We start from the raw sequence: 11,699 nt of genomic DNA on the forward strand, positions 1-11,699 counted from the left end.
AAAACACGCATGTTACTTCATATTGTATGAGATTAAGTACCCACTAGTATCGCGTACATCAAAAGGCATTCAGTATGGTGCTAAACTACCCAAGTTCTCTTTAAATAGAATTACGTTTCTAGTTTGGTAAAAAAAACCAATTTCAGGGGCAATGTTAAAAAACTCGTATGTGTTAGATGTCTTGTGAACAATTAGCCGTCTTGGTGTGCACATCGCCCCTAATGTATGGCAAAAATATCAACAATGAAGGAAGTGTCTACGTATAGGAAATGCATGGGTAGTGTTTGCATGGATTTAGTAAGTTTTACAATCACACCTCGCGTAAATCACCACATGTGAAATTTTGCAGTTTGCTAATTTTAAATTCATCGATACATAACCTATCAATATATGAATAAATAAATAGCACTCCCTTCTGGAGCTTAGTACCCAAAGATTGATCCTTTAGTATGATAATATATGATGACTTGAAGTAAGATTGATGATATAATATGATATGATATAACATAATATGATATAATGATAATGTAACACTACCATTGCCCTATTTGTAGAGTGATATGTAGTAGTATCTAATATGTAATTCATCTATCTTAAATCCATTGGAATATAGTCTTGATTGTATGATGACTGATTGTTAAAAGGTACATTTGGAACAGATCTATATGCATTTGCCTTCCTGTTTCTGATGTCAGGCCTTCCTTACAGAGATTGAATATCTCATGGTCTGAGCCTAAAGTTATGTTTACATTGATGTTTATTCTAGAATCTAGGTAGAATAAGAGTGAGCTTTTGGCATCGCAAAATAGAGTCAGTCAACTATCTTGGAACAAATTATTTTAATGAAACAAAGAGTTTTTTAGTGGAATGCATCTGGTAAATCATGTATTGTGCTGCTATAACAGGATTTCTTAAGGTAATTTGCATGCTTTAGGGGCGCAGTCATCCTATAGTGTGATATGGAAGGGTCAATGGTGATGGAGATTGCTTTAGTAGGAGCCACTGTTGTCATTGCTGTATCAGTTGTACCCACGGTCCTATGGGTACTCCCGGGATCCACTAGATTCACGGGATCCACTAGATTCACGGGATTCACTAGTTTCACGGGATTCACTAGTTTCACTAGATTCACGGGATTCACTAGTTTCACGGGATTCACTAGTTTCACGGGATTCACTAGTTTCACTAGATTCACGGGATTCACTAGTTTCGCTAGATTCACGGGATTCACTAGTTTCACTAGATTCACGGGATTCACTAGTCACTAGTTTCACTAGATTCACGGGATTCACTACTTCCGTTGCCGTTGCCAGCACCGTTGTTTCCGCTACCCGTTGCCAGCACCGTTGTTTCCGTTGCCGTTGCCAGCACCGTTGTTTCCGTTGCCGTTGCCAGCACCGTTGTTTCCGTTGCCGTTGCCAGCACCGTTGTTTCCGTTGCCGTTGCCAGCACCGTTGTTTCCGTTGCCGTTGCCAGCACCGTTGTTTCCGTTGCCGTTGCCAGCACCGTTGTTTCCGTTGCCGTTGCCAGCACCGTTGTTTCCGTTACCATTGCCGCCACCGTTGCCAGCTGTGAATTTACATAAAAGACAGAGCTTAGTCAAATTTTGTGTTTCTACCTTCCATAATCGTATTCTACAATCAAAGTTTTTAATTACATCATGAGGACCCCCCCCCCCCCCACACACACACAGACACACACAAACACACTAGCGGAAAAGCACCACGCTTTGTTTTTGGACCATGTGTTCCCTTACCCCATGTGTTCCCTTACCCTGGAGAGCAAGCAGATCCTCTGGCAAGCGTAAAATTCTGATTGACTAGGGATGCTACAAGTTGGATATCATGTGGCCCCTTCTTTCCACATTTTAGGCGAAGACATTCTAGAATAGGTAAATATCAATGCGCACGCGGATGTCATTAAACAAAATAAGTCTGTTTGGCCTTATACATACCATCTATACAATACAAACAAACATAGGGAACGCTTTAGAAGCACATTTGTACACTGTACTTAGTGATACGTACGGCACTGGTCTTGCAGTATTCGGTCGTAAAGAGCGCATGGGTCGGTGTCGTCGAAAACATTGGGGGGGATCTCAGCGATGTCCAAGAGCACTGCGCTGTTCACATTGGGTCCAATCCCGACGCTGTACAGGGTGATGCCATCGTCTCGTGCTGCGTTAGCTTCTGCTTCGTGGTCATCCAGTGGCTAGAAAGAGAATGACAAAGGCTGTATATAGTCTGTGCATAGGCTATGTATTTGCTGATCACAGCAGGGTCATTATGTGTAGGACTGAGGTTAACTCTAGGTCATCTAGGTCAAGGAAAAGGCTCTGTACACGACTTTCCTCATTCCTCCTTGGTGTCAAAATGGGCACATGACTTCGGTTGGGGACGGAAATGGCGGTGGAAGGAAAGAGAGATGGTCTTAACCTCCCGGAAAAGTGCCCTGGCCACAGTCATCATAGATAAAAATATACTTGGAAACGCCATGGACCTGCTTTGACCTATTCATTCCTCAGACATGTACTACAGAACAAAGTATCTATCGGCCGATTTAAGTCAGTGAGCTTGAAGTGACATGGCATTTTCTATCATGATATAGGGCAATGACACTAATTGATGCTTGCGCAAAAGTATTGCTTTTTAAAATTAACAGAAGATGTGTTTTTCTTTGAAAATGTCGGCATTTTTGCGGCTGTAGTCTACAGGTTAGGGTTGTAGGCTTTTTATTCTGTTGAAAAACCAGACTTTTAAGTCTGTTTTGTGTGCCTGGAACACTAGAAAGAAGTTTGTAGTTTTTTTTGTAGCTGTCATGGGGTCAAACGTCACCAGGTTGCGCTTGGCTGCACATCACTTGCGTTCCAGCGGTCAGAATGTTTCCAAAAGTTTAAAATGGACATTTTAGAGGCCGGGCTACCTGTCAATGTTAGTTTTTCAGGGACGAAACTTCAGGTAGGTGACTTTTGACTGCTTCTTTTTGCCATTATTCACAATATGAGGATAAGGAAGTCTGGTTGGTGTTCACTGCTCAATATGCCCGAGTCTAAGGGATTGCGCAAGGTTCGCAGATTTGCCGAGCACATTAGATATATCATAGCATAGTTTCCGGGCAAAAATTAAGCTCGACCCTGGCAAAGTTCTTATAAGTGGTAAATGATTGGACTTTCAACTAGTAGTTAGATCTGAAAATACTTTTGGTAATTAATGCAAAAGTGCCATAACTCTTCTAAGTAATGACTGGACTTTCGACTGTGTAAGTTAGTTGAAGGTATACATAACCAAGTATAGATTATATAAATGTGGCATTGATTTTCATAGTCCATTCAAAAGTGTCATGATCCATGATTCTCCTACGTGGTAAATGATTTGACATTGAACATCGTGACCTGTGTGAGTTAGTTACACAACACACAACCGAGCATAGATTACCTAGATGTGAACAATGATATTTTGACAATATTGCAATCTGAAAGTACTGTCGACTACATATCTCTAATTAGCTAAGTAAATTTGTACCGTGGATAAAAGTGAACTATCGTTATACAAAGTAGAAGAAAATTTCATACATAGCCTTGGATGTAGCCGTCTGTCAGAACTACCGCCACTCGACGAGCCCCATTACGCCATGTCAAAGCAGTCTAAAGAAAACAGAACAAGAAACAGTGGTTAGAGAAAACTTTCCTTTACAGGGCTCGAAATACCACCTACATACATGTATGCAGGTTAGTGCAGGTAAGATTGGAGCTGTGCAGGTATTTCTGATGTCTACCTGCACCTAACCTGCACTGGTCCATGTGCTGAGTTTTATAGATAGATGCCCCATAATGTAGGTGTATGTGAATTGTTATTAACTGCATTGACCGTTTACACCTATCATTTATTTATTTACCTATTTGGGTATAAAAGAAAACATAGCAATGGTTCCTCAACAATATTAGTATGTCATAAATTCAGAGTGGTGCAGGTAGGATTTGTCTGGTGCAAGTAACTTTCATTGTTACCTGCACCAGTGCAGGTATGCAGAAAAAAGTATTTCGAACTCTGCTTTATAGCTGATTCTCTCGGGGTTCAGGCGCTTCCAATCCAGTTCATTGAAAACCAGAGAACATGCCATAAAAAATATTCACGGCTACAAGCTATTTCACACTTCTGCATAAGCATGCGCGGCGACAGGCATTGTGGGTAATATGCCTTAGGTGAATGCCCCTAAGTTGCCACTATGCTGGCAAACAGTCCTTTCTTCGTCCTTTTCTCAATTTGCATAATAATGTCCAGATGTTCTTTGTTTGTGTCTCAGGTGCCTTCACTTTTGACATTTATATACTATCAAAAATTCCTGTGGTTGCGCATGACTACTCGCAACTATGAATGTACTTATTGCACATTTACTATTTTATAGATCGGCATTCTTACCGTGTCTCTCATGTAGCGAATAGCCGGGCCGGTTCGGGTTATTCCCCCCTGCTGCATCAAGTAGTGGAGGTCAGCTTCAAGTCCCAGGTCACCAATTGTGTACTCGTCCAGACCGATTTCCTTCCTCGCTTCACAGTTGTAAAGAATAGCTCCAACCTATTCGGAATGAAAGGAACATTAGTCAAAGCACTCAGTTCACCTTTATCCGCGGGGTAGCGTATATCCGTTGCTTTTAGAAACGGGATACTTAGGGATATCAAGTCAACAGACAGTGGTTTTAAATTGCATTTTTTTTCAAAATTAGCAGAATGAAATCACTTTTCGTCCACTCGATATCCCTAAATACCCCGTCTTTATATATAGGCTACACCACGGATAAATTAGGAACACTAGCATCACCCCGGATGATACTGAATACACTTGTATTCTATATCTTCCATGGTCATACCTGGGCTGTGCTAACCTTCGACACGGGTGATCCAGACATGTCCTTATTTGAGGACACCGTTTTTTGTCAACTTCTGGGGCATATGCATTTCGCACTCAAGCTACATTTCCATCACTTATAAGTGACGAGAAGAAGCCGAACCTGTGTATTAGAGTGGCTTTAGAACCTATGTTTTAGATTAGTATTAGGTGTCCTCTGAAGCCGGGCATCGTTTGAGAAATAAAGGTCTTCAATCATTCATTCATTAACTCGAAGTTAGTAGCCTTTCTTCTAACCGACTGCATGTGGATGGGTTGGGATTTTTGGCAGTTAGACACTGTTTAGCCTTGGATACTGTTTTTGGCCCCGATATGCTTGGAGATTGAAGAGAACTCGTTAAACAAGAAAACTTTTGAAATAAGCTGGCCGGTGCATATTTTGGAAAGAAGGCCTGGATGTTAAACAGAATCACATGAAAAGAGAGCGGTTAAACTTCAAAGTCTATTTTCTGTCAAAAGGCATTTTAACGTGGGATTTGTTACAGAAAAGAAACACTTCTAGAAGTGAGATTCGAACCCATGCCTACAGGACCAGACTGAGAGTGAACGCAGCACCTTTGACCGCTAGGCAATCCTGACTCGGTCGCATAACAAACGCGTTTGGAAGTGGCCTTTAAATAGAATGGCTACACTAAATTGACAAAATCCGTCCTCCTACGCAGAGACATCCAACAGCGAAACCGCCTGTCCGGATGTACCCTGCCCTTTCACCCCCCCCCCAAGCAGCTGTCAGCCAATCAGAGAAAAGGCCTTTCCGTTTTCAAAAGAGGCCTCGCATGTATAAGGGTAAGCTCATTAATATTTATAAGCAGGGCGGTCAGGAACTAAGGGTGACGGTTGAAAGAGCAGAGTACATCCAGACAGGCGGTTTCGCTGTTGGATGTCCCTACGTAGGAGGATGACAAAACCATAAATCCACTGATTCAAACAACCATGAAGGTTTCAATCGGCTCATAGCCGGTGCGTACAAAAAAAATGTAAAAACTGACTTACTCGGTCATCAAACGAGTTGATGCATTGAGTGAAGTCGACCATGTATTGCTTGGTGTTCCAAAACAAACTATGGGGGATGCTGGAAGAGTCATCTTGGACAAGAACTATGTCCATGAAGCAGTCCATAGTCCTGGGGTTACCATCCCGACACTTGGTACAGATGTGGCGGTGTTTATCTGCAGTTGAAAAATATGAGCTTATAGTAGATCATCAAGCTTTCAGACAGTTCTCTAATAAGTGTATCTTATGATAACGTTATGTAACGAGTAAACATATATATAGAGAGAGAGAGCGAGAGAGAGAGAGAACTGATGAGAGAGAAAACTACTTAACGTTATTGATAGATGGATAGATAGATAGTCTATTTATATAGATATAGAAAGATAATTAGATAGATAGCCATAGATATTGACACAGATATTCAAAACTCTACAACTGGATCATAAAACGGGCATTACAATGAATAACGATTCTGAAAGTCTTACCGCAAATATATCGCTTTCGGGACTGATCTCTTAGTCCCAACCACCTCCATTATTACGCAGGATTGCACAATAAAAAATCAACGCCAAAACACATGGATCAGGACATGCCGCCTTTCTCTCATCGGTCGAACTGCTAATTACCATGCTATCATTGGTTGAACTGCTAATTTTGATGGACAGTCAGGATCGGTCTACTATTGAATCATTGGGACCTTACCTGAGACCTGGTAGACCTCCATTGCTCCATTCCAGCCTCTGCCGACCGTGTTCCCACAGCCCGTGGCAGGTCCGCCATCGTCGTAGTCGTCGGGCGCTGTGGCAGACGAGCGGCATCGGCCGTTTGCATCTAGCCCAAACACGGTGTAACACATGTGACATGCGGCCTGGAAACACTTCTGAATGGCGTTTGCCCGTATGGTCCAGTCGTTGCCATTAAGGCGTGAATCCTGCCCCTCTATGGACGGCAACCCTGACGGATTCCAGCAACCCAGACTGTTGTACTGATGGCCAAGAGTATTGGCTTGTTCTGTAAGATATAAGAAAGTAGAAGCATGTCCACGGTTCCGAGTACGCATGTGCAGCGACAGGAATTGTGGGTAATATGTCCAAGGTGAAGGCCCCTGACTCGTAAACATTTCTCGTCTACACCATTGTCTTGATTTCCATAACAATGTCTAGACGTGCTTTGTTTGTGTCTCAGGGTATTCACCTTTTTAACAAAGTCTATTTCGCCAATCTCCTCCCCATTGTTACATTTTGTTGATATTAAATAAACCCGTTTTTAAAATAACGTGAAACGAAAAATGCAATTCAAGGCCACACCAGTTTAAATTTCCCGACCCAATTTTTTCCGATTTGGAAAAAAGGTTTTCCTATTGCAGGCCTTAAAAAAACAATTCCGGGGGCTGATAAACTTATCATAGAGCTTCTTTGTAGCCACATGATCAGAACAGAGGTATCAAATCAGAGGATTAGATTCATTGGATAAATCGTGCCATGAAAAGCTGAAAACTTGAATACTAAAATTGTTTTTTTTTGTTTAATATAAGTTAACGCCAGACAATATTTTTCTGAAAAAAAAAAAAACAATCCGAGAAGCAACAAATTAAATTGGTGTGGCCTAACATAAACATAATGTTCCTAGTTCTTTAGTTCATTCTCATCTGTAGCAAAAGAGGGATAACAAGCTTTAACATCAACAAATTATTCTCATTTGCCACATGACAGTGTTTCCCGTTCTGCAAGAAGCGAATAGAACGAAATGAAACATGAAGCATGCAGCAAAGGCATTTTCGTTCCAAATCAGTCACTCAGAGACATTTTCAAAACGAAGTCCTCAGGGGATTGCAATGATGCTTCTTTGCACGCGTGAACAAAAATTCCAGTAATACCTTTTATTTAATTCCAGTAATTTTCGGAATTCTTGCCAAACGGACACTTTACTATTAGCCTAGCCCCTTAGGCGTCGCCAAAAATTACAATCCTTTCATAGGCTCCTATTAAAGTTAGGCTGACAAACATCCGGCAACGCACATCCGCAAACATAACGATCGAAAATCAATGGCCCCATCCACTGTAGAAAGTCGGTAAATTACTATCAACTCCCCTTTACTTCGCTCTTGTTTCCTTCGACCAGTAAGCCCCCCCCCCCCCCCCAAAAAAAACAACAACAACAACACCTAAACGCCTGCCTGCAAAATATTTTCATTTTCAATCAGACCAAATTCCGGTCCATTAATTTCTTTCAGGGCCGTTTTTTCCGGACCGGTCTGTTTCATCGTACCGGAACCCACCCTAACGAGAGTACCACGAAACACATACCTTTGCCAAATAATCAAGGCTTTTATGGATACTGCCTTTATTAGGGACTCTGAGTCTAAGGTCTCACTCATGTAGTACGGAGTACCTAGCCAAAAAGTAAACGAAAGGACGGATATGTGGTGTGAACGGTTGTAAATTGCCTTTTAATTATCCATTCCAACTTATGTCAAGCGTCAAACTGAGGAAAACTTGTTTGTAATTGTAGAAACTAGCAAGAAAAGTTTGACAGACATGCACTACGTAGGACATGCACATGCCTGGTAATGTTCATCTGTACATAACTTCCCAAATTCTACAAGTAAGGAGTTCCCGTTATTTACCACAATGATATTATGACATTTTCTCATCTATTATGCAAATTAGGTCTGTATTCTGCATAATATATATGATAAATATTCTTCTCTTTCTCAGTTTCAAATGTCACATGTTGCAATGGTCCTATGATTGAATTGAACGTGTTTAGACGATTTTCAATTAATTATGCAAATTAGATTCCAATTTACATAGTTAATATGTAATCATAGGAGGCAGCACTTGTTTATGACCACTACCTATCCATCAAATATCATTAATATCCATCAACAACATCTCGAGTTATGTTGTTTACAGACATCCACGCGTACGTACAAAGCTCTCCGGGACCAGTAAGAAAACGCCACGTACACTTTTTTCGAACTGAACCTTGTTTTTGTAACCCCTACCTATCCACCAAATATCAACAAGATCCATCAGCAACATCTCGAGTTATCTTGTTCACAGACAAACGTACTTACGTACAAAGCTCCCTGGGGACCAGTAAAAAAGCCACGTACACCATTTTTAAACTGAATTTTGCTTGTTGTAACCCCTACCTATCCGCTAAATATCATTCATATCCATTAACAACATCTCGAGTTATGTTGCTTACAGCCAAACGCACTTACGTAAAAATCTCCCTGGGACCAGTAAAAAAGCCACGTACACCATTTTTAAACTGAATTTTGCTTTTTGTAACCCCTAACTATCCGCTAAATATCATTCATATCCATCAACAACATCTCGAGTTATCTTGTTTACAGCCAAAAGCACATACGTACAACGCTCCCTGGGGACCAGTAGACAACGCCACGTACACCATTTCGAACTGAACCTTGTTTTTTGTAACCCCTTCCTATTCACCAGAGATCATTAATATCCATGGACAACATCTCGAGTTATCTTGTTTACAGCCAAACGCACTTACGTACAAAGCTCTCCGGGACCAGTAAGAAAACGCCACGTACACCATTTTTAAACTGAATTTTGTATTTTGTAACCCCTACCTATCCGCCAAACATCATTCATATCCATCAACAACATCTCGAGTTATCTTGTTTACAGCCAAACGCACTTACGTACAAAGCTCTCTGGGACCAGTAAGAAAACGCCACGTACACCGTTTTAGAACTGAACCTTGTTTTTTGTGACCCCTAACTATTCACCAGAGATCATTGATATCCATGGACAACATCTCGAGTTATCTTGTTTACAGCCAAACGCACTTACGTACAAATCTCCCTGGGGACCAGTAAGAAAACGCCACGTACACTATTTTCGAACGGAACCTTGTTTTTTGTGACCCCTTCCTATTCACCAAAGACCATTAACATCCATTGACAACATCTCGAGTTATCTTGTTTACAGCCAAACACACTTACGTACAAAGCTCTCCGGGACCAGTAAGAAAACGCCACGTACACCATCTTTGAACTGAACCTTGTTTTTTGTATCCCCTTCCAATCCACCAAATACCATTGATAATATCCATCAACAATATCTCGAGTTATCCTGTTCACAGACAAACGTACTTACGTACAAAGCTCCCTGGAGACCAGTAGGAAAACGCCAGGTACACCATTTTCAAACTGAATCTTGCTTTTTGTAACCCCTACCAATCCACCAAATATTAACAATATCCATTGACAATATCTTGAGTTATATTGTTCACAGACAAACGCACATACGTGTACATACAAAGCTCCCTGGGGACCAGTAGGAAATGCTAGGTACACCATTTTCAAACTTCTGGAACCTTACAAAAAAGCAAAATCAAACTTTTCTTTCACTACGTAAAGGAATCCTCGGTACTCACGGCCAGTTGTTCCACCGATGGTGGCGACCATCACGAAAGTAGCGAGCAGAGCTTTCCACATCATGTCGGTTGTGAAGAAACCTGCGTAAAAACAGAAGAATACAGATCTTTTTATCAAACAGTGGGGGGTCCTGTGGCGTAACTTTGGGGCTTTTGGCCCAGAACCCTGGGTTAGAATCCTCCCCTGCTACCTGTCTTGTGTCATTGGGAAAGGTATTGTACACGACCTTCTCACTCCACCCAAATGGGTACTTAGCTGACTTCGGTTGGGGAGGTAAAAGGCGGTGGAAGGAGAGGGTTGGAATCCACCGACCGTGTCCCGGACATAGTGGATAAAAACCACTGTCCTAATCTCCAAGCAGAGGTTAGGCTCCGGCTGTTTTTTTAACCGTTTATTTAGTCGTTTTAATGGGGCTTTCTATTTTGTCATTTTTCTTGAAGTAACGTTATGTAAAGCTCTGATTTTCAAAAAGACACTCAAAAAATGACTTGATTGTTACAAAATGCATTTAGAAACTCAAATATGAAACACTACTAATATGTTCCTACGGCAAAAAAATGACATCATACAAAATAAAAGTAACCAGAAAAAAATACTTGAGTCAGGGAACGTTTCTTACCGGCTGAAGTTTGTTGGAAAATCAAGTGAGAGACCGTTCAGATGATTCGAAGGTTGATCTAAAATACGGTCAGCTGTTGATGAGTGTTCCTCACGGACCGCACTCCCTTCTCTCCACAACACACGGACCGTTTCAAACGACAGCCCCCGAACAAATGTGCGGGACTGTCTGGTACAAGCCGTTACGAGACGACACCAAGGACTCTTCCCATTGGTTCACATAACACTGTCATCAGTGAATTTCATCAGGCTACGTCATACGAGAAGACGTGGCAACATGGAAAGAGGTGATTGTCATGAGAAAAGTTTACCCATAGTGCTCTCTCATTTCCCAGCGTGCAATGCGGTCCGTGAAAAGGGCCAGAAATATCTACTGTCGCTACGGCGCTGATGCAATAGTTCACTTTTTGTTTGGGCAACAAAATAGTCATCCGGGTCTGCTATTGAGTTTGATGTCATACAATGTACCGGTCTGGTCGTCTAGTTGTCTATTCTGAAATAAAAGCATATCACTGAAGCTGCAGTACGCTAGCTCAATAAATTTTCATAAATATAAAATGAAGCTTTTTACGCTTTGCTGTCATACTTGTACGTTTAGCATGATACTCCTAGTATAAAATCAAGGCTAACACAAAACAAATCTAGGACTCAGTGACGTCGCCAACATGCAGAAGTCCAGTGTGGCGACAGTATATAAACAGGTCGTAGTAAGACATCTAGGGCGATTGTTCTTATATCTTGAAGATAACAATACAATGTCCTTGGTT

General features: G+C 41.4%; 1 protein-coding gene across 1 annotated transcript; it reads right to left on the reverse strand.

The window, feature by feature from the left end:
* Positions 1 to 824: 824 nt before the first annotated feature.
* On the reverse strand, positions 825 to 11,150 carry LOC118421509. Its single transcript, XM_035828825.1, has 8 exons — positions 10,934 to 11,150; positions 10,314 to 10,394; positions 6,600 to 6,908; positions 5,898 to 6,073; positions 4,419 to 4,574; positions 3,572 to 3,643; positions 2,028 to 2,211; positions 825 to 1,569 (listed from the first exon to the last, which is right to left on the reverse strand). Exons 2-8 carry the CDS (start codon positions 10,375 to 10,377, stop codon positions 1,328 to 1,330), a joined length of 1,203 nt encoding a protein of 400 aa, XP_035684718.1. The 5' UTR covers positions 10,378 to 10,394; positions 10,934 to 11,150; the 3' UTR covers positions 825 to 1,327.
* Positions 11,151 to 11,699: the final 549 nt, after the last annotated feature.

This window comes from Branchiostoma floridae, chromosome 8, assembly GCF_000003815.2.
Source record: "Branchiostoma floridae strain S238N-H82 chromosome 8, Bfl_VNyyK, whole genome shotgun sequence".
Classification (NCBI taxonomy): Eukaryota; Metazoa; Chordata; class Leptocardii; order Amphioxiformes; family Branchiostomatidae; genus Branchiostoma; species Branchiostoma floridae.